Below are 21348 nucleotides of genomic sequence, written 5' to 3'. Positions count from 1 at the left end.
TAAATATTATCTTTTGTTTATAATCTTTCGTATTATTTAAGAAACCAAAGTTTGATATAGTATACAAAATATATCATAATGATGGGTTAAATGAAAAGGGTTTATTTATGCGCAAAAAACGCATTTAGCGTACAGTCACAGTCGTTCCTTCGTTTCCGCGTTCACCTGCAATTATGCATTATGCGTGCATTTCATGTTTCGCCGACACATGAAAGCCCGAGCAGAATAGCTTACTTATAATTTTAAGATAATGTTTTAGGCTTTAAATCTTTGTTTTTAGTAACGCACAATCGGCACAATACTGTCTTGTGTCTCAAGTCTTACAAATATCGACACTTCGTGCACATGTTTAAGACGTGAGGCACAAGACAGTATTGTGCGTTACTAAAAACAAAGATTTAAAGCATAAAACATTGTCTTGAAATTATACGTCAGCTATTCTCTGCTCGGGCCCTAAAGAGAACCCATTCACCTGATTCACCCTTGTTTACAACACGTGCATCGCCATGGCGATCGACGAGCGGCGCTTAAATAAATGCATCTGCACGTCAATGCACGTAAGTTTGTCGACCAGCTCGGTACCCCGTTTATGTATTTTCCCGTAGGCAAATATATCAAACGGACATGGCAGCGAAGAATTTACGCGAGAAAAAGCGCGATTTCAATCAGAACCTGATCGAGCCGTCTCGCTCGTTCGAACAGTTGTGCAACATGATGAACAAATTGGAAAAAGATAGCAATATTGAAATCGCGGAATGCAATCGAATGGATTTACTGGCCGTCGATGTAAAATACGATGTCGATCTCGAGCCAGCAATGCGCAAGTACTCGGGACAAGTAAGAAATAAAAAGTTCAACTTTAAGTTTATCTTTAAGAATAAAGTCTGATTTATTCAAGGATTATTAGCGCGATAACTTCGCTCCGTTATTAAAAATCAAATTGTAATTGAGCGCAGATCGAACCGGAGAAAGATGTTGCCACAGACAAATGTGGGTCAATTGCAACAACTTACGAAGATATAATGTCCTTCTTAGGGACGCTAGAAAATGGTACTAAGATTTAGTGAACTAGCATCGTTAAAATTATACTTAAAAAAATTTAAGGTTTCACTTATTTGTTTAAAAAAATTTGTGTAACGTTACAATCTTTATTGCAGAAGATACGCCGGAGAGTGACATAGCTGCTAATAACGCAACAATTGTAATCTCGTCCTGCCAAAATCCTAGTAGGTGGGGACTTCCTCTAATATCTTGTAAGCGAAGTGTATCGCGCGTGAAAGAAGAAAACGGATAAAAATTATGTAAAACGTTTCTCCTCCCGCAGGTACGAAGTGCAGAACCTCAGCTGTCAACGGGACGATTTAGAGACCGCGAGATTACAAATCGAGGAGAAAAACGCGACGATAGAGTGTTTGAAAAATCAATTAAAGTCCGAGCGCAAGGCGGCGTGCGATAAAATGACGTCGCAGAAACGCCATCACGTTGTCAGGACGAAGGAGTTGGAGAACAAGTACAGGACAATCGTGAAACGCCATCAGAAGTTTATCGAACAACTCCTCGCCGAGAAGACGGATCTCACGCAGAAATGCGACTCCCTGGCGCGACAAATTAAAGAGATGGAACAGAAGATCCAGCGAGACTTGAAAGTAATTAGCGAGAGACACGCCGTCGAGTTGCAACGCGCGAAGGAAAATATGGCAGCGTCCGAGAAGATCCGGCGTGAACGATGGCTGGAGATGAAAACATCAAAAATCAAGGTAATCGTTAATTTACGTCGATTATTATTAGTAAATATAATTCAAGAGCTCACTTCTTGATTCTCAAATTACAAATTCAATTCTGGAAAATAATATCTTTAGGCAGAGGGGATGAGCAAAGAGATCTGATAGGTAACTGACATTACAGACAAAATGTTATATAGTATAATGAAGTTACACGGCACAATAAATAATTAAATATTACACGGAGATTATTGATATCGTAGGAAATGACAGTAAAAGGGCTGGAGCCAGAATTGCACAATATGATGGAGCAACATCAACAGGAGATACAGGAGTTAAGACGCACGCATATAAAGGAGTTACAAGATACGGAATTGCGCGCGATGCGTAGGTCGAATCAGCAGCTGGAGCAATTGCGAATCGAATTGACAGACAGCCATGAGAAAATGTTGGCCAAGGAGAAAGATATATTAGCGGCAAGGTATCGTAAATCCTGCACAACGTGTATTAATCTTAATATAATTTTAATTAATAAATTAATCCGAATAAGAGATATTTACTTCGCCAAAAAAATAATAACAATTAATAAATTAATTTTAATTAAGTCTATATAGATCATAATGATATTGACTAGGTACAAAGAAAACCTGGAAGAGCAAGAAGCGCATTTTCAGACGCAACAAAAGACATTCGTGGAGCATTTCGAAAGAGAGAAATCGATGCTCGTTGCAGAGCAAAAGAAACGCGACCGGGAAACAAGCGTGATGATACAACAAACGGAATTACATTTTCAGGTCGGTTTTAAAAATATTCTTTCACTGTTGACAAGAAACAATCATTTAACAATAATTTATATAATTACTTAACTTTTTTCTGCAGAAAGAAACGGAAAGATTAAAAGAGCAACACGAAATTGCTAAGAGGAATTGCGAGGAATCCTTGAGAAAAGAATGGCTCGCGTGGGCGGATAATTATAAAAAAGAACAAAGCGTGACTTTCACAAAAGCGGAGACTGCAATTCGTAACAATTGTCAAAAGGAGAGAGACAAGCAGATAGAGCTCGCTATAGTTAGACTGGAAAAAGAATCTCGTGAAACGCAAGCTAAACTGCAGCAAAGTTTCGATAATAAATTGGAGTAAGTTTATACCGTATCTTCCCAATTAAGCATAGAAATATAAAGAAAATTGTCACAATTCAATTGTCGAAATCATTTTCAGACTAATGAAAGAAGATTACGACGCAAAATTGCAAGCCGCAATTAAAAGCGAGGGTATTTATAAAAATAAATTACTATTATTGGAAGAAAGATTCAAATGTACAGAAATTCAGTTTGGAAAAACAGAAAACAAATTAAAAGAATGTATATCCAATCTCAATAATATGAATGAGGTAAATTTTATGAAAATAACCAATTAATTAGATATAATTACTATTATTAATTTGCAATTTGTCGATTTATAGACGATTGTAAGGTTGACTACAGAGAGAGACGATGCAAAAAAGATAGCAAGGAAGGAAATTGAGACGGAAAAAAGAGAGTTGGAAGATAAAATCGCATCGCTTTATCAAGAAATAACACAGAATAACGTTAACAGAGATCAACTTATGGCACAATTGCATAGCAGGTAAAGATTAATATCCGATAACGCATTAATAACAGATTAATGCATAAATTGATATCATAAATTATTGTAATACATCGCAACAAATATTGTAGACTCAATGAATATGACGCTTTGTTTTAGAATAAAATTTATAGTCACTCAAAAGATTTTAATTATAAAGAATCTCAATAAAAAACTTGGTGACGCTAATTCAAGATGCGAACACTTGGAAAAATTACTGGACCAACAAAGAAAGGAATATATTTTGAAAACTTTGTAAATAATGTATGATTGCATGTATATATATATATATGTATGTGTATATATGTAAGGATAAATTAATTTTTACTATAGAAATATTTTTTTCCATTTTTAAAACACGAATTATTTGCCATGAATTATATATGTTACTAAATATGACATTATATACGAAATAAATCATATCGATATAATTCATATCTTTAATCTTTTGCTTAATTTATATGGATATTTTATATAGGAAAAGGATTATTTCCGTTCATATGAGTATATAAAATAAAAAATGTATAATTTGAGATTTTTTTTATATCGTATATTATATACCCATTCAAGAAAGCTTAAATGATAGGTATAAAATATAAATCTCGAGAGATTGTGTTTTATACACAATTTCACATATAAAACCAAATGTATTTATAATGTTGCAAAGATTTACCACAGTTCTTCGTTATTTATGTTACATTTGCATGTTTTCTCATCATCAATCGAATATAATAGCGATTTAAATATATATATTATATGTACGTATATAATATATCCATTATATTTCATTAAAATGCAATCTTTTTACAAACCTGATATCATTAATCTCATTAAGTTTATTTGTGCTGCCAAGAAACGACAAGAAAAACATCACACTTTTTTCACAATTTGCACAACATCCTCGTCACAAAGAAGATGATCCTTCCCTACTTTCTGAGGTTGGTGTTTTACCGATGAGCCCCATACTAACGCGCTGCAACATGACCAATTTGCTAATATCCAGCAACGAGCAAATAACAATCATTTTTCAAAAATTATAAAAAATAAAATACGAAAAACTTACTATTTAAATTCTTTCGCAATCGATCTGTGAAGCTTGTTACAGAAATCTTCAACAGTTCGCCTTTCGGTATTTAATACTACGGGTGCGTTATAGTCTGGGAGTTGTCCCTTCGGTTTCGTGTAACTGTTACAAAAATGAAAATTTATATGTCGTTTTAATAGAATTTTATAAATTAGTTTATACAACAATTTAAATTGTAAACTTACATCCTAACAAGTTGTAGGTAGTCCCACATCTTCTCCAGCAGATCGTCGAAGTTCCATTTGTGATGGGCTGAGATCGGCACGCAGTGTGGAATTTTATAAATAACATCTAGTTCTTCTATGCTTATTTGATCTACGAGAGAGCATTCTTATTTATCGATATTTCATATTATAATACACTTATGATGTTTATTATCACACAATTACCTATTTTATTCAAGAGGTAAATGCAAGGGACATAAACGCGATTCCCTTCTATAACGTCAATCAAGTCGTCTGAAGTGGCGTCGTACCTTAGCGTGATGTCCGCGTTGCTAATTTTATATTCTGACAAGATCATTTTTACCGTATCAAAATCCAGTTCAGTTTGCGGGCACTGAAACAATCGTAGTAATTTTTAATTTCGATATTTGACGCGGTATCAAGTATTAACACTAATCGGTTATTCGGGCACGCACGATTTCACGTGAGAACGGTCGACTTTTTAGTCGATGGATTGTAGGTTCGATTTCAACTCTCATCCCATGTATACCTCATTTTACAAAAAGGTCAATTCGGGTACAATAAATTACTTCAATTGTCAAACGGTTATTCACGATCATTTTCTTACCATTGTTTGTAAATTGACACCACCCTTGTCCTTCTTCTTAAAAGTTATATTTGGTGGCTGTTTGTTCAGTCGCAAACCAAAACCTTCCAATTCGTGCTCGATCAGCCGCTTGTGCCCGAGCGGTTTGAGCACGTCCAAGACGATGAAGATCAAGCTGCATGTTCGCGCCACAGCAATGACTTGTCGTCCGCGTCCCTTGCCGTCTTTTGCGCCCTCTATAATACCTGGAAGATCTAACAGCTGCAAGATGCATTCTGTTACAATCTTACTCGATTTTACTGCCACATACAGTTAATTTCAATTTAAACTGAGAAATATTCAAGATAAAAAATACTGATACAAAAGGTCGATCACCAGATGCACAAAATATATAACAAACTGTATCCATTGGGGAAAGGGATTTACCTGTATTTTTGCACCTTTATATTTTATGCAACCAGGAACAGTTGTGAGCGTTGTGAACTCGTATTCGGCTACTTCGGAGTACACACCGGCGAGTGTACTCAACAGGGTGGACTTTCCCACGGAAGGGAAACCTGAAAATTTAATTATCAGGTAAGATCGTGCATAGAATGAAATATAAGAATGTCGTGTATAACATAATCCATAAGATTTTATCATATTTTAAAGAGTCTCACACACATGCTACAAACAGATCAAGGAACATCGAGACTGTTATCTGTCAACATATTGTCTGTCATTATTTGTCATTATTTGTCGATATAATTGGGAGGGACGCACCGACGAAGCCGATACGAGCGTCACCGGTCTTGGCGACCTCGAAACCTTGCTCGCCACCCCCGCCGCCGCCCTTCGGGGTGATCAGCTCGCGTCTAAGCTTGGCTAGTTTCGCCTTCAGCAGACCCAGATGCCCGGAGGTCGCCTTGTTCTTCTGGGTGCGGGCCATCTGGAAGAGGAGACGCACGGTGTGCGATAATGCCGCGAAAAAGATATCGTGAAGCGTATACGCGGCGTAACACGAAGCGGTGATTACCTCGGCCTCGATCGAGGCGATTTTTTCCAAGATCGTGCTCATTTTGGGATCTGTTCAAAATGATGTCGAACGAATTGCCCGGCCGAGGCCTCCTGTCACATTATTAGAATTGCAATGAAGTGCAACGTAACCGGGCACACTACACGTGCGCGAATATATATGTTAATTCCGCCATGACAGGCCACGGATCGTGCATTGTTGTTTGGAACTCTAGATGAGAAACCGAACAGCTGAAACACGCAACTCCAGTTTAGTCCAGCAACAATGGTCGCGTTTGGTCGCGTTCAGCAGACCAAGCCGCTGAGTCGCAGTCGAATGTGATTGGCTCTTACTTTTAGAACCAACCAATCAGCGCAGAGTGTTGATAAGACGAACTCAACAGTTGTGTCTGCTGAACGCTGCCATAGGGTCCAATTTGTAAAAAATAAGTTGTTAAAAAAAATTATTTTCATGAACCTTATATTTGTTCAAATTGAGTGGAACGACTTTAGAACGATATTAACAATGTAATTTTTCAATAAAAATGATTAAAACTGCTTATAAAAGGAGAGGGGATAAAACGCGCTGTGATTGGCTGTGACGTCATTATTCAGTAATTTCAAACTGTTGCTACGGCATTTTATATATATTTACGTATTTACCCGATTGTTTTGTTGCAATGTGGCAAATAATTAACACGGGATTTGTTAAAGCACAGTCGAATAACTTACCCAAAGTAACGGTATTAACGGTATTATTGGATTGGATAAGATAATTTTCAATAATTTTTAATTTGTTTGCCAACTATACGTCGGTCTTTCTATTGGTGTTGAATAGAAAGAGATAAACTTTTCACGTTTCCGTCCTAGGGGAAAAGATACATGGATATCGATTGATATCGATCCCCTGTGGGATTGGGAAATGCGATAATTCAGTAGTTGCCTATCCTGCGTTTTTGTACTATAGATATGCATGGAAGTTTGTTTGAAAACTTGTTCAAATGAAATCGAGGGACGTTTCGGGAGTGGTTTTCGAAATTTCTATTAAATATTACGATAGACTTTTCAGAATATTCTTTGTGTCTGTTAGCGCGTGATCTGTGACATGGAGGACGTAGAACATTTTATAAAGGTTATGCAGCAGAAAAGGCTCGCTAAACAACGCGAATTGGACCGTCTTGACACGGAGACCAGTGAGTACGAGAAGTTGCTGAAGGAATTGCAAGACTTGAGAAGTGAGTTCTGCTGAATTACTTCTAATTGGAATTAATTGTTCCACTCTCAGTGGAGAATCGTCGCAATTACATGCGTAAATGTCCCATTGTTCACAGAGGACAGGGAACAATGCAAGGAGAACGTTGCAAAACACCTCGGTACGATTACGTCGCACAAGCATTCTATACAAAAAATGGTAAACTCTACGAAGGATGTCTCAGGCTTGCCTGTGCCACACGATTTTGCAGAGTATGTATCACAGTAAATGAATCTTCTATTTTCTTTCTTGAGACTATGAGACTTTAAAACGTGCTGTTTCAGAAACGTGGCAACAATGTTCACCGATGCGATCCAATTATTGAATAACGTAGGAGATCTTCACAAAGCACTCACTAACGATAAGGAGGCTAACGTGGATCCTTTAAAGTTGATTCAAGCTGTGGTAAGAAATATGGAAAGTTATTCAAGCATATCGGAGATATAAAATGAGAATCCTTAAGCAAGTATATCTATACTTTGTGATCTGTCTTTTAGACAACGTGCACGGAAGCTGTAGGAAACAAATTATATCAAACAAGATGCAGTATTGCTCAGCTGGAAACCTTGAAGGAAAATGTAGCAGCGCTCCAAGAATATATCTTGGATAATAGCGATAATATTGAAGGTAATATTTGATTTTGATTTTTCAATACTTTTAATAGTAGTGCGTTTGCTGTTTATTGAAGATTGAAATGATAATATAAAGCATTAAATAATAACAAGAGGAAGAAATATATCTATTTGAAATATAACAATTATAACAATAGGATATATAGTGACTGAAGGTTATTATTTACAGATGAGAGTACAAGTTTAACTGTCAATGGTGATTCAACGGATAGCGGATCAACTGTTACGTAATAAATATGTGAATGTTTATTGTCTGTTATTTGAAATATATAAAATACTAAACAGTGTTCATGTAAAAAGTATATAATATGCATTTGTGAATGTTGTGTATCAAAACTTCATGGCAGTCATGTATATTGAATATTATCTAATTGATCGTCCAGGTTCAACTTCAACATTACTAATTGAGGATCAACGACTTCCTGAAAAACAATTGTGTATAAATATATAAACAATTGTGTAAAAAAAAATATATATATATGTAAAATATTAATTTATAGAATAATTCAAAATAATGAAGTTTATTATTATTGTGCGTTTCATATTTATTTTCCTCTTACTGTAAAATGAGTAGTAACTTGAAACTCGCGTTGCTGATTAGATAATGATCGCTTGTCTATGTAGTTGTACGGGGTATTTGTACTTCTTTTCAATTTTTCCAAAGCCAATTTTTCGCTTAAAAAATTAAAAATTATTCAAGCATATTAGTTTTTTATACTATTAAAACGATTCAATTGTATCATGTTACCTTGCCAAATTGATCTTTTCAAATTTGCCATAAGGATTGAATTCAGCTTTATCGATGTGATGAACGTCTCTCAGTGCTTTAATGGCTTCTTCATTTTTCGCAAATGCTATCTAGATAATTAATTATATTAATTACCGTCTGTTTAAATCACATGTACATTTGATTATCATTACCTGTGTAAAACTCTCGAGATCTTGGGCGCGTGCTAAGAGCCGGTATTCCCTTTCCTCTAAGGCCTGCTGTTGCACTTCGAGATATTTAATTTTTTCTTGCCATTTCAGTCGTTCCTGATTCGCAAGTATAGTGGCATCTTGTGCTGCTTTTATTGCAGCTGCCGACTGTAAAACAATAGTTTTTTTTATTTATTCCTGTAATATATATACTTTATTTCATAGAGAGAGATTTATCCATTTAATTTACCTCTATCTTCGTAATATTATCCGAATTACTTTTTATTGTCCTTAAAACTTCATATTGCTTCTTTTTAGCCGCGATCACTTCTTTATCCTTTGTTAAAGCCTTCAGTTGTTTCTCTTGTTCGTTAAACCAAGATTCTTTCATAGCCTTATAATATATTGTAGATAATAAACATTCAGATACATCATAATACATATTCAGATATTAATTATCAATACTAGATAATTACCTGTAAATGATTACGCTCCCATTGTACTTTTTCTTCAAACAATTCTTTTTCGTGTGACAAAGATTGCTCCCTTTTTTGTAATGTTTCCAATGCCTGATTGAGCATAGCGCTCTTCTTCTCTAATTCGAACATTAATTGCGTAACGTGCGAATCTAATCTGTCTGCTACTTTCATTATTTTCTCATGTTCTTGTTCCAGTAATTTCTGTTGCTTCTTCACTTCCACATTTTGTACTGTAATAATATTGTACAAAGTGAATAAAACTACGAATTATTTAAAATTATTTACCTAACAGCATCTTGAACATACTTTGCACATCTTCCTCTTGATTTTTTAAATAATATTCTCTTAACTTTATACTTTGGTCGTCCCTTTGATCAGTCTTTTCTTGCACATTTTTAATATTCTCTACAATAAAATCAGCTTTTTGTAACAAGTTTGGCAAGTCAGTCTTGTGGGTCGCTATGGTTGTCATAGCTAAATTCTCCACCTCTCTCATTTTTAATATACTTTCTATCGTATCAAAATGCTCTTTCTGCAGCAGTCTTATATTTTGAGAGTGGCGTTCATAAATTTCTTCTATAACTTGCCCGTGTTCCTTCTAAATAAAATAAATTAATTAAAACTAGTATTAATTGTAACAGTATAACCATTGACAATTTTTAAATACTGAACCATCTTATACCTTTAAATTCTGCAATTCTTCCTTGTAAAATGTCTCAATTTGTACTTTTTCATTTTTCAGCTTTTCAATCTTTGCCTCATAATCTACCTCTAAACACTCAAGTTCTTGCTGCATTCTCTTTTCCAATGTATCCGTTCTTTCTTGTAAGAATCCTATTTGTCGTCTTAGGAACAAAATTGTATTAATAATTTTTGGAAAAAAATCGTCAATATTTTAATTTGATAAAAATCCTACTTACTTATATGATTCATCTAGAATCGTTATCTCATTTTCATACTTTTCATTTAAGCTATGTAACGTCACTGACAGATGAGACTTCTCTAATTCTAATTTACGAATTGCACTTTCATAGCCCATGTTCTTGGGAATTAAGCTACTATGCACATTTTCCGAATTTGTATTTACATTAGTAATTGGAACAGCCATTGTGTTGGACTGCATCAGAACATTGAATATAAATTTCGATTGCAATACGATAATCATATATAATTCCTTTTTAAAAAACGACTTCAAGGCTTACTTTAGAATAATTTTCTTCAATTTCCTGTTTCTCATATTCATCGATCTCTTTTTGACTTCCTGATGATTTTGATGATCTTCCTTTTTCGTGTGGCAGTGATTCAGCTACCATTGTCTTATCCTCTTGTGGTACGTTTGCCACCTGCAATGAATAATTAAAAAAAATAAAACCATTTTTATTACATATCAGTACATTGCTGCTTACCCCTCGAATAATTTTATCAGAGCTGGATCTTCTGTGCTTGCTGAACAATTCTTCGGTAGGCGTTACTCTATCCTGAATATCATCGCTTTTATCTTCCGGGGTTTTTTTAGGTTCCAACCAATCTGGTAAATATTCTTTAGTTTCCAATTTCTGTCTGCTAAGATCTGCAGATGCTGTACGTCTCTCTGTCGTCTTTGAAATTGGAACAAAATTATTAAGCATGAATACCAAGTAAAATAAAATATTATTAGAACGTTTTAAATATACAAGCCTATTTTGAATTTATATTCACAGTTTGCTCAGCTTGATTTGACGTTGCGCCCAAGGAGAATAATCCTAAAGGATCGTTGATTATCTCTGAGGTTCTTTTGCCTCTACGGGGTTCTCTCGTTCCAAAAGCTGTTGGCGCATACGTCGAATGCTGTGATTGTGTCTTAGAAACCTCGGCTGTGGGCTGTGTCACTTCCAGTTCCAGCTGTACGGACTTCTTACTAATTGACTCTTTCAACTGCGACGTATCTCCAAACAAATCTTGCATCAACGATAACTTTTTTGCTTTATCATCCGATACTTTTGCCCTCTCAATTCCCATGGTGTTTAACGCAGACGTCGAGCCCATTTCCTTTTCGTTTGGCTTTGAGCTCGACAACGACTCGTTGGAAATTCTTTTATTAAACAAGTCATCTATTATACTTCGCTTATCTTTTACCGCTACTGGATTCTTTTGGCTCGAGGTCAAATCTTCCTTATCAGCTAGCAAACTAGCTAGTGGATCGTCCTCATCTATAAGCAAGAAATAATGAAATAATCTAATACATAAGAATATGAGAAAGCTATGAAAACTCTGTTAAACGTTTCTTCAAATGTTCTGCTTGGACGACACTTATAAAATACGTATTAATGTGCTTTAATTAAACCTGCAAACGTAATTCTCTTTTTGCCGTTTTCAGCGGGTGGATTTCTCCTAAATGCATTACTGAACAGCTTGTCGTCCAAGCTGTCCATATCCTCCACCATATCTACCATTTTCGTCGCATTCGCGCGACAATTTCGGTCGGTCGTAAAATACGGTGAAATATATTACAATTCAGTTTATGCCATTCGCAAGGCCATGCCAATTATTATTCTAGCCGCATATTAACAGCAATCGACTTAACAATAAAGATGTGTCACATATTAAGGGTCTGTTTTCTATTGTTGAACTGGCTGCACTAGTTCAGAGTTTATCTTTTTCACTCGTTGGAAGGCATAAAGATAAACTCTGAACTGGTGCAGTCAGTTCAGCAATAGGATACAGACCCACTATAGCGTTCGGGAAGTGTATTGTGAAAGAGATAATACAGCTATGCACACATTTATAGACTGCTGGCTATTTTAATATCGCTAAGTGACAAATCAATTATCGACCGAAGGCATTTCAATGTGTCTCCATCAGTCTCCATATATTTCTCCTCCCTCTGCCCCGCCCTAATTATATTCAAGAAAATAATGAGATCCTAGGAAGTTTTTCTAAGTCAGCCCGCGGTCAGCTGTCAAGAGAATACATTCATTATTATTTTTTCTTTCGAGAAAGCACCTTCTCGTTGTCCAGTATGAAGATTTGTCGCCGCAGATTGGTCGTACGAGTCGTATGAAGTTCATACACACGTATGTAATATATGTAATTGTGCGTGCGCCGTATGGAGCCGGCTTAGGGCGAGCCTAAAGAACATAAAGGCCGAAGTCTAACCGGAGTCCGACGCCAGCGCGCCACGTGACCGCGCACCAAGTCGATTCACCGAACCTTTTCCCGTGACTGCTAGAGTGCCAGTGTGCCTCTCCGTGCCTCCTGAGTGTGGTGAATGAACGATAAGCGCGGGGACGATCGTGGGCAACTTCGCGTCGCACGATTCCTCGTGGTTCCTCGGCCGCGGGTCCTGACAGAGCGCGCGAAAAAGGGTGAGAGAGAAAGAGAGAGGATGGTGCCGAGACGGCTGTGAGTCGGCGAGATAATTGGGGCCCAGGAAGCGAAACGGAACGAGCAAAAGGAATGCGCGTCGTGATGCTGCCGACTCCACTGGTGCTGATCGCACGCTACTCCACGTTGTCGTCGTCGTCGTCGTCGTCGTCGTCGTCGTCGTGAGCGGTGACAGTATCGCGAGCCAATACCGCGATGCAATCCATCTACTGGACTGGACGATTGCTGTCGCGCGCGCTCTGGAACGGCATCGCGAGCTATAGCACCGCGTGCGGCGGCGAGCAGCAGCCGAGCGCGGCCGTCGCGAGCACCAGGCGCCGCGAGACCTCGCTCGTCTCCGCCGTGTGCGGTTTCCCCAAGGACTTTGCCCGGAGCCGGATACGCAGGGGCCAGTTCGGCGACGACGCTTGGTTCACTGCCAGATTCAGGACGGCCGAAGTCATAGGTGGGCGACTCCCGACGGCTCCCGGCGACTCCCGGGGAGTACGCCTCGCGATCGCCTCGCGCGTGCTGGGGGTTTGCTCTTCCCTAGCCGCCCTATTTCAAGATTCTTGTCCCTTTCTTGCTCCGGAATCCCTGTCCAAAAGCCTGGCGAAAAGCCTGAAACAAACTCGGCCCCAGCATAGCGGAAAGTTCTAAAAGGCATCACAAAGACGTCTAAAAGACGAGATAATTTTTCAGACGTCCTTTAGACGTCTTTCAGAAGCTTCTATTAGCGCTGGGACTGAAGAGATCTGCTTCCTTTAACTAATTTCTATATTTTCTTATAATTTTTTTTTTAATCTCGATTATGCCCGTTTCAGTTTTATCTCGTACAGTTGAAAAAAATGACAAGTAACACTTTTTTTTTCTAAAATAACAACAAGTAACGGTCCACTGGTGACAATGTGGAATGTTTAAATCACCGAACAAACAATTTAAATTCCAAGTAAATTCTTAGGAGGAAAAGATCTGCTATTCTTAATTTTACGCTTGCTACACTTAAAAGAAATAAAGTGTATGTATTTGGAGCAAACAAAGGAAAAGAGAATTTTGGAAAAAAATGAGGAAAAGATTGTAAAAAGGAAAAAATGGGAAAACCGCGGTCAAAAAGAATAGAACTCCAAATTCACCGTAAAACTATCTTTCAGAAGATGGATAAGTACGTCTTCTCATCCGTCGCGTGTGGTGTTTGACTGAACTTTCTGCTGCGCTTTCTACACTCTCCTACAGTTTTTGTCCTCCTTTTTTTCCATTCCAAAGTTTGAGCAAAAAGGCTTCACTTCAAATACAGCAAGTGTGACTGAAGATTTAAGAACTTTAAGAGATTTTAAATTATTAATTCTTTTTATACATTTTATATGTATTAATTTTTTGCCTTCTTCCCTTTAACTTATGAACATTGTGTATACTATATAGTTTTATTTTAAATATAAAAGTTTAATTACACAGCTTTAAATACGGACACAATAACTAAGAGAAATAAATAATAATATTATATTATCTGCATTCAATTTTTTACATAATTTTTACTTCAGGCTAACTATCTAAAGTAATATTGAACGTTCATACATTTAACAAGCATAAAGTACCTATTTAATTAATTATGTATGTCTGTAATCTAAGTGCATAAATTATTGTTGTACCTTATTGGCATAGATTGTTCACTTAAATTATTCATAAAATAATTTAAAGATAATTTTATGTTATAGATAATTGTTAATATGTAGATTCTCTACTTTTAAATTAATTATTGTAATTCGAATATTTATTTTTCAAGACGAACCTTGAACTTTTAAAGTACATATTTGAGAATGTAAACTTGACTGGCAGTTATTTAGACAATTGCCTTATACAGGTACTAATTACCTTTTAATGTTTCAGGTGTGGCTGATGGTGTGGGGGGATGGCGACATTATGGAATCGATCCAGGAGAGTTTTCTAATTTCCTAATGAGGACGTGTGAGAGGCTAGTCTCCATGGGCAGATTCACACCTACAGAACCAGCTGGCTTATTAGCACGTAGTTACTATGAATTGTTAGAAAATAAACAACCAATATTAGGTGAGTATAGTGCCTTTAATCGTGGGTAAAAAAAAATTAGAGATAAATCAAAATTATTTGGAAATGTTGGCTCAAGATTTTTTCTGATATTAATTAAATTTCTTTGGTGTACAGGTAGCAGCACCGCGTGTGTAATAGTTCTTAATAAAGAGACGAGCTGCATTTACGCAGCCAATATAGGAGATAGCGGCTTCGTAGTTGTACGACGGGGAGAGGTGGTACATCGGTCTTCGGAGCAACAACATTACTTCAATACTCCCTTCCAATTGTCGCTGCCACCTCCAGGACATTCTGATCTAGTACTTCGTGACAGGTAGATTATTTTTTATGCAGCGATTTATCTATTCTGCTTATCTCTGTGTATTTCTGTACATGCACATATTAAGGGTCGACAGGAGTAACACTACCGACCTCTGTCGGGTTGCTTAGCTGCGAGTCCGTATTTTATTTATTATAAATTTTTTAAGAGCCAAAATGGAAAATCCGGCTATGTACCGGGTTGCGGCTGATCTTACTGATTAAAACGAGCATAACGAATCTCATTAAACTTATGCTCGTTTTAATCAGTAAGATCAGCCGCAACCCGGTACATAGCCGGATTTTCCATTTTGGCTCTTAAAAAATTTATAATAAATAAAATACGGACTCGCAGCTAAGCAACCCGACAGAGGTCGGTAGTGTTACTCCTGTCGACCCTTAATATTTATATCACGATACCACAATCCTCATGAAAATTAATTGTGAATAATTACGTTCTTTTTTCCTATTCAGTCCAGAATCCGCTGACACTTCGAGTTTCGGGGTTGAGGACGGCGATGTAATCCTTCTGGCAACCGACGGGGTATTCGACAATGTGCCTGACCAGTTGCTAGTCACCGAGATGCGTAAGATTGAGGGCGAGAGAGACCCCACGAAAATACAATGCGTCGCTAACACGATAGCGTGGATGGCGCGTCGTTTGGCGTTTGACGGCGCCTTTATGTCTCCGTTTGCTCAAAATGCCCGTGAGAATGGGATCGATGCAATAGGTATGTAAAAGAAAGACACTACTAATTATTTACGCTGTATTTCAAGCAGCAACGTTTTTCGATATAAAAAAAAATCGCTTTATATAAAAATATCTTAATTACATCATATTAGAAATTTATCTTATGATTACTTATCTAAAAAAAAAAAGATAAGTAATTATAAGATAAATTCCTAATATGATACAATTTTTTATTCCTTTTTTTTATAGAAGAAATTAAATGTTACTTGAAATTTTTCCTTTATTGATTTTGCTTGAATTTGATCCATTAATATGAACAGAAGAACAAATAGTTTAAATTAAGGAGATTTGACGAAAGAGCGTGCAAAAGTAGATTTTGAACCTTCCAGGTGGTAAACCAGATGATATCACGGTGCTTTTAGCAACAGTGGCGATATGATAAAACAATAAGGAACAAGTGTACAATAGAGCCCTGATGATCATTGTATTATAGTCCATGTCATTGCGTATATGTATTTAGTTATACATCATATTAATCCTATTACGCTAATCATTTATTATTTAAATCGAAATAAATGGTTTTGTAAAATCACTTCTTATTCTATTCATTATTATTCATTTCTTTACAGCTCTTGATAATTATTAACGTACTCTTTGGCGATTGCGGATGTGCTTGTTGATTCACCCTTTCAGCATCTACGTGCCATATATCGCACGTCCACTTTTGGTAAATTTGTCACTTTCTTTAAGTGTATGCATTTACATCTAAAAGTAAAAAAATATTTAAAGACCGAAGAAATCAAGATTAATAAGAAAATATGGTTTTTTTTACACTTAATGAGATACTGAAAGAGTTAATACAAACGCCTCCTAACAGGAACCGATCAAAGATGTTATCGTCGTTAACTGTACCAAAATAACAATGTTAGGAAACGACCAGAAATTTCAAGATTAATAATGTAAAAACCTACTTAAAAATCGCAACATCCACATTAGAATTATAAATTTAACATATTAAGTATTAATCGAGCTATAAGAATGCAAGGAATATCGTGCAAAGAAGAAGCATCCTATACCTATGATCCTGGAAGCCAAAGATATAAGAGAAGATAAATATGTGCAAATCTAAAAAATTAAAATGCTATAGATACAAATCTGTGGTATTCAAAGATTTATAAAAATTTTAAAGGACTCAAAACCCGAGGATCTTAAATCACGATTAAAACAACAATTATTCCTCGTAATCACGTGGGAGTTCAAATTTCTTGTCTAAATCAGTACACTGTAAAATAAATTTGCATAACATTTAGAGGTGACTTATGTTAAAAATTCACATCTGTTTAGCTTAGGATATCATTGTACATAGCGCTTATGAGAATCACAGAAAAATTTACATTCAAGCTGGTTATTAATCATACTTGACTAAGTGATGTCTCTTCCAAATGGAAGAAAAAATAAAAATCTAAAGCTAAAACTCAACTTTTGCTTTTAAAAATCCAAATTATTATTAAAGAATTTAAGAAATAAAACTCAAAATTTGCTTCAATGATAATTAACCAATAGATTAACCTTAGAAAAAAAAAAAAAACATTACCTTTCTATCGTCTTCACGATAAAAAAAGTAACGGTTATTAATTATGATTAATGCAAGTCTCCGTTATATTCATATAGTACACAATATACACATATGAACAAAGTGTGGGAAGTGTATGTATATATATATATATAGTATTTCTTTAGTTTATATTTAACGATTTGTACTTTGTAGATGTTGCCTAGATTACACTTCGCTACGATAATAAATATAAATAAATGCTTTAGTACACTTTAAAATAGTCTCCCTTGCACAATGGCATTTTCTCTCTCTCTCTCTCTCTCTCTCTCTCTATCGCTCTCTCCCATCGATATTTGCAAGAACAATGAGCACGGTTAGTGTATCACAAAATTACCACCGATCGCAAATATCTTACAAAAGTGACATTCTCGATACATTAAATTTAATTCATTTGCGAGTGAAAAATTACAACCCCCGTGCTGAACCGGAAGTTCACCACAGACGGGTTTAACCCTCGGAATGCCAATCCAGTTACACTCGCGTGCATAAAAATGCTATTTCTATCGAATCGGATGATTCTGAAGTCCGCAGATATAAATCTGCGAAAATTTTAATAATCGTTATTACTAAAACTTTTTACTCGCTACAATATATTTAGGATGAAATAAGCTATTATATACGACAGTAGAATCGCGTATATAAACAGCTTAGACTAATATTACCTAATACCAACTAAATTTACTAATTTTTTACAATTTTAAACTCATTTCAAACTTGTTGAGGAATCTGTGTTTGAAAAACAAAATATACATTCGCAATGCCTTGTACTTTAAATAAAGCAATTTAATCCATCATATTTTCTGATAGTGCTAGAAGCGCAACGCTTGGCTTCCAGTTATTATCGATAGAAACCGGATTCTGTACGCAAAAATGAGCATCGAAAAACACATATAAATGTGCAAGTGGAATTTAAGGAAATCAATAACAGGATTTCTCTGATGTTAAGCGCGTATCTCTGTAGTTTTTTCGTTTATATGCAGAGTGTATAAGTACTCGCGCATGCTTTCTCTTATCTACAAATTCTTTGAAAAGTTCAGTTGGCTTTTTCTTGACAATTTGATTATTATTACAGGCTAATCATCAATCGCTTTTGATATCATCTTTAATTAGATGTTCTGCCGAATTTTCGCTTAAAAAAAAAATAAGCTTTAGACATTTCGGAAGATCTTTAATGGAACAGAATCGCTCGGTCTCTTATACACTTTGTATATTATACTTTACGTGTCTCATTATACATCTTTGCATACAAATCCGGGCACTAAATTATCGATTATTCCAAAGGGACAATGGAGACGCGCGTTTCCGCAATGTCCTTGGGCAATTTGACATAAGAAACAGCATTAGGAAGAGAATGCTGAATTTTTCGATTATTGCACGTTGGCTTCCTGTCCCCAATTAAAGCCGCCCGGCCGATCTTCCGGCGGTGGCGTATAATCTGGATCTTCAGGATGTGCGTCAAACAAAGTCTTACTGAGAAAAAGAGAAGAATATTATATATTATCTCTTTCATCGATAGTCTAGCGTTTGCTCATCATCACCCAATTTTAAGACACTCCTCCACAAATGAACTATTGAAATAATTCAATTGATTTTAAATAACAATAATTTCCATCTTAATTTCAGTTTTAAATAAAAAAGATAAGTAAGAGTTATATACGTACAGTATTTGCGGGGTTTTCAGAATTCGGAAACCGCCTCTTAACCGGGGAAATACATCCTCCGCAAAATAGTAAATATGCCCTACCGCCATTCCTACAAGATCGACCCATATCGTATTGCCAAGCAGTACAGAGAAGCCTAACAGCACCCACGGTAAATACGGAGCCTGAAAAAATCAAAGTCATCAGTAATCATCGCACGATTCGTCACGTGATGATTACTTGTCACATGATACAAGCCACAATAATGATGCAGCAGTTGATTCCAACATAAGGTATGTTCTTTTTACCTAAACTTTTGCACCGTTAATTTTTTCCTTTTTTTCCAACATAGAGAGAAAAAGAGAAAAGATAAACGGTGCAAGAAATCTAGCTAAAAAGAATAGACCTGTAAATTGCAATAGTAATAAAACAAAGATAATATCCGAGTCGTGTGTTCATCTCTTTAAATTGGTCCTACTTGGAAGTTCAAAAGTCCGAAGAAGTTCATCCTAACAAAAGGATTTCGTCGTGACCACACGTACACCAGCATTATCGTGAATGCGTGCCCCAGGAACAGCAAATTGACGAAGAATGCAAAACTCTATGGATAAGTTAAGAAATAATGACAAAAATGTTCTCAATAACGACAATATTAGACCCTTTGAATATAGCAACGTTAATAATTAATTCTAATTATTTATTATTACAATTATAAACATTATTATTCAGAGCTGTTAATTATAATTGTTATTAAGATAATTTAATTATCAATAGAATATTAACGTTACAATTGATAATAGAACATTGCCATAATTATAATTGTTATTAAAATTATAACAATCGACATTTTGTCAAGGATACGATCATGCATATTCCGCCAAAGATGAACATCATCACGAAATCAGCTGTTCTCCTGCGGAAAGACCCTTCCTCTAACATGCGGCAATATCGATATGTGAAGATCATATTGAATAATAGGTTGAACCCAACATTTCCGAAGAACAGGAATGTTGTTATCAATCGCCATATCTGAAATAATTCAACGCAATACTGTAAGAAGCTTACAGTTGTATTATGAGCTGTCGCGACACTTGATAAATGACGGAAAAAAGTGCAAGTCTACATGTATAAATGATCTTTCAATGACGATAATGACTTTTGAACCATCTTATATAACAAAGTACTTTGCATAGCTATTTGCATATCTGAACTTCCGTACCTGGTACTGCTCCACAATGAGAATAGGATTGAAATACAGTTGAAACGGGGATACCAAGTCTAATTGCTGAAACATTTAAATTAATTACATCATCGGCAAACAAATATATCTTGTACGCTCAATCGAGTCAATTATTAATTTAATTGAAATTATTCCCGATTATCATTAGGCTTCTTTCTGTGTAATATCACTTTTATACAATTACTGAGGAAGCAACGGAACAATATGAACCAAGTCATCGACTGTGCTCAAGCATGAGACTTAGGCTGCTGTCCACTTGACGCTACAAATACTTTGGAGCATTCTTCTTCTCCTTCTTTCTTCATTGAAAGAAAAGAGAAGAGGAATTCTTCGAAGCATTTGTAGCGTCAAGCGGACCGCAGCCTTAATGATCTTATAAATACAATAAACTTAGATGCTCGTGAGAGGTGAGAAAATCTCGAAAATCCGAGGAATTTGGGATAAGGGAAAAGAGATAAGATCCGACGATAAGACCCGCGCGTCCAGAGACCGACGGCGACGACGCGGTTGAGAGGGTGCGGAGGGGGAGGGGGAGGGGGAGGGGGAAAGGGGGTGGAAAAAAAAGACACGCAAGATCGGCAAGATAGATACCACGGCGAGGGTCGTGATGACACAGGCTGTCGTGTAAGCCCGCGTCACCACGGGCATCTGCATGTACTCGTGCCATAACGCTTCGTAGGCCATTGGCATCGATTGTCGGCGATCTCACGCCCGTGTTCCTTCCTTCGCACCGAGACCTCGCAGCTGCACACACGCCGCTCCCCAGTCCTGACCGCTTCACCATCGCATGTCGCACCCGTTGCGCGGCAAACTGTTACCTGCACATCGTGAACCGCGACGCGAATTTCTGCCGTGTCGTGTCCGTCCGCAGTCCGCACTCCGCACCGCGATATCACCCTCGTACACACACGTAACACGTGAAACTGTCGGCGAACGCGCGCGCCTGGGGGAATTCAATTGTCACGTCACTCGGTCACTACCAG

At 36.6% G+C, this 21348-nt stretch overlaps 6 protein-coding genes across 6 annotated transcripts; 3 read left to right on the top strand and 3 right to left on the bottom strand.

The window, feature by feature from the left end:
* Positions 1–193: 193 nt before the first annotated feature.
* On the top strand, positions 194–3780 carry Dila (centrosomal protein dilatory). Its single transcript, XM_071701404.1, has 10 exons — positions 194–837; positions 957–1050; positions 1158–1230; positions 1325–1757; positions 1985–2202; positions 2356–2515; positions 2601–2857; positions 2940–3111; positions 3184–3347; positions 3468–3780. Exons 1-10 carry the CDS (start codon positions 625–627, stop codon positions 3604–3606), a joined length of 1923 nt encoding a protein of 640 aa, XP_071557505.1. The 5' UTR covers positions 194–624; the 3' UTR covers positions 3607–3780.
* A 92-nt stretch (positions 3781–3872) lies between these two features.
* On the bottom strand, positions 3873–6413 carry 128up (GTP-binding protein 128up). The gene is made up of 8 exons (XM_071701406.1): positions 6218–6413; positions 5965–6130; positions 5629–5759; positions 5224–5463; positions 4821–4989; positions 4617–4746; positions 4411–4533; positions 3873–4320 (listed from the first exon to the last, which is right to left on the bottom strand). Exons 1-8 carry the CDS (start codon positions 6257–6259, stop codon positions 4218–4220), a joined length of 1104 nt encoding a protein of 367 aa, XP_071557507.1. The 5' UTR covers positions 6260–6413; the 3' UTR covers positions 3873–4217.
* Positions 6414–7152: 739 nt separating this feature from the next.
* On the top strand, positions 7153–8609 carry LOC139769900 (uncharacterized). The gene is made up of 5 exons (XM_071701403.1): positions 7153–7430; positions 7527–7659; positions 7732–7852; positions 7945–8074; positions 8249–8609. The coding sequence occupies exons 1-5, from the start codon at positions 7301–7303 to the stop codon at positions 8308–8310; spliced, it is 576 nt and encodes a 191-aa protein (XP_071557504.1). The 5' UTR covers positions 7153–7300; the 3' UTR covers positions 8311–8609.
* On the bottom strand, positions 8221–12174 carry Twy (fas-binding factor 1 twitchy). Its single transcript, XM_071701394.1, has 13 exons — positions 11800–12174; positions 11175–11665; positions 10883–11074; positions 10679–10819; positions 10397–10593; positions 10159–10321; positions 9783–10074; positions 9474–9706; positions 9248–9391; positions 9001–9165; positions 8828–8937; positions 8640–8754; positions 8221–8501 (listed from the first exon to the last, which is right to left on the bottom strand). Exons 1-13 carry the CDS (start codon positions 11906–11908, stop codon positions 8427–8429), a joined length of 2427 nt encoding a protein of 808 aa, XP_071557495.1. The 5' UTR covers positions 11909–12174; the 3' UTR covers positions 8221–8426.
* A 439-nt stretch (positions 12175–12613) lies between these two features.
* Positions 12614–16462, top strand: LOC139769896 (protein phosphatase PTC7 homolog). The gene is made up of 5 exons (XM_071701399.1): positions 12614–13284; positions 14703–14882; positions 14997–15195; positions 15654–15910; positions 16260–16462. The coding sequence occupies exons 1-5, from the start codon at positions 13035–13037 to the stop codon at positions 16307–16309; spliced, it is 936 nt and encodes a 311-aa protein (XP_071557500.1). The 5' UTR covers positions 12614–13034; the 3' UTR covers positions 16310–16462.
* On the bottom strand, positions 16331–21302 carry Der-2 (Derlin 2). The gene is made up of 6 exons (XM_071701401.1): positions 20957–21302; positions 20345–20410; positions 19987–20154; positions 19604–19726; positions 19147–19310; positions 16331–18955 (listed from the first exon to the last, which is right to left on the bottom strand). The coding sequence occupies exons 1-6, from the start codon at positions 21053–21055 to the stop codon at positions 18853–18855; spliced, it is 723 nt and encodes a 240-aa protein (XP_071557502.1). The 5' UTR covers positions 21056–21302; the 3' UTR covers positions 16331–18852.
* Between the last annotated feature and the right edge of the window lie 46 nt (positions 21303–21348).

The sequence above is a fragment of the Temnothorax nylanderi genome, unplaced genomic scaffold (genome assembly GCF_030848795.1).
Source record: "Temnothorax nylanderi isolate EJ_2023f unplaced genomic scaffold, tnyl_v1.0 TNYL_tig0025_pilon, whole genome shotgun sequence".
NCBI classification, from domain to species: domain Eukaryota; kingdom Metazoa; phylum Arthropoda; class Insecta; order Hymenoptera; family Formicidae; genus Temnothorax; species Temnothorax nylanderi.
This window is presented reverse-complemented; position numbering and strand designations above follow the sequence as displayed.

Coding starts and splice junctions, on each gene's coding strand:
- Dila (XM_071701404.1), top strand. CDS start 625: ATGGCAGCGAAGAATTTACGCGAGAAAAAGCGCGATTTCAATCAGAAC. Junction 2,203..2,355: donor AAAGATATATTAGCGGCAAG/GTATCGTAAATC, acceptor GATATTGACTAG/GTACAAAGAAAACCTGGAAG. Junction 2,858..2,939: donor AGTTTCGATAATAAATTGGA/GTAAGTTTATAC, acceptor AATCATTTTCAG/ACTAATGAAAGAAGATTACG.
- 128up (XM_071701406.1), bottom strand. CDS start 6,259: ATGAGCACGATCTTGGAAAAAATCGCCTCGATCGAGGCCGAG. Junction 6,131..6,217: donor TCGCCTCGATCGAGGCCGAG/GTAATCACCGCT, acceptor CTCCTCTTCCAG/ATGGCCCGCACCCAGAAGAA. Junction 5,464..5,628: donor ATAAAGGTGCAAAAATACAG/GTAAATCCCTTT, acceptor TGCATCTTGCAG/CTGTTAGATCTTCCAGGTAT.
- LOC139769900 (XM_071701403.1), top strand. CDS start 7,301: ATGGAGGACGTAGAACATTTTATAAAGGTTATGCAGCAGAAAAGGCTC. Junction 7,431..7,526: donor GGAATTGCAAGACTTGAGAA/GTGAGTTCTGCT, acceptor CATTGTTCACAG/AGGACAGGGAACAATGCAAG. Junction 8,075..8,248: donor TAATAGCGATAATATTGAAG/GTAATATTTGAT, acceptor TATTATTTACAG/ATGAGAGTACAAGTTTAACT.
- Twy (XM_071701394.1), bottom strand. CDS start 11,908: ATGGTAGATATGGTGGAGGATATGGACAGCTTGGACGACAAGCTGTTC. Junction 11,075..11,174: donor CAAATCAAGCTGAGCAAACT/GTGAATATAAAT, acceptor CCAATTTCAAAG/ACGACAGAGAGACGTACAGC. Junction 8,502..8,639: donor AAGTTACTACTCATTTTACA/GTAAGAGGAAAA, acceptor ATTGTTTTTCAG/GAAGTCGTTGATCCTCAATT.
- LOC139769896 (XM_071701399.1), top strand. CDS start 13,035: ATGCAATCCATCTACTGGACTGGACGATTGCTGTCGCGCGCGCTCTGG. Junction 13,285..14,702: donor CAGGACGGCCGAAGTCATAG/GTGGGCGACTCC, acceptor TTAATGTTTCAG/GTGTGGCTGATGGTGTGGGG. Junction 15,196..15,653: donor GATCTAGTACTTCGTGACAG/GTAGATTATTTT, acceptor TTTCCTATTCAG/TCCAGAATCCGCTGACACTT.
- Der-2 (XM_071701401.1), bottom strand. CDS start 21,055: ATGCCAATGGCCTACGAAGCGTTATGGCACGAGTACATGCAGATGCCC. Junction 19,727..19,986: donor TTGGCGGAATATGCATGATC/GTATCCTTGACA, acceptor ACTTATCCATAG/AGTTTTGCATTCTTCGTCAA. Junction 18,956..19,146: donor CTGAAAACCCCGCAAATACT/GTACGTATATAA, acceptor TCTTTTTCTCAG/TAAGACTTTGTTTGACGCAC.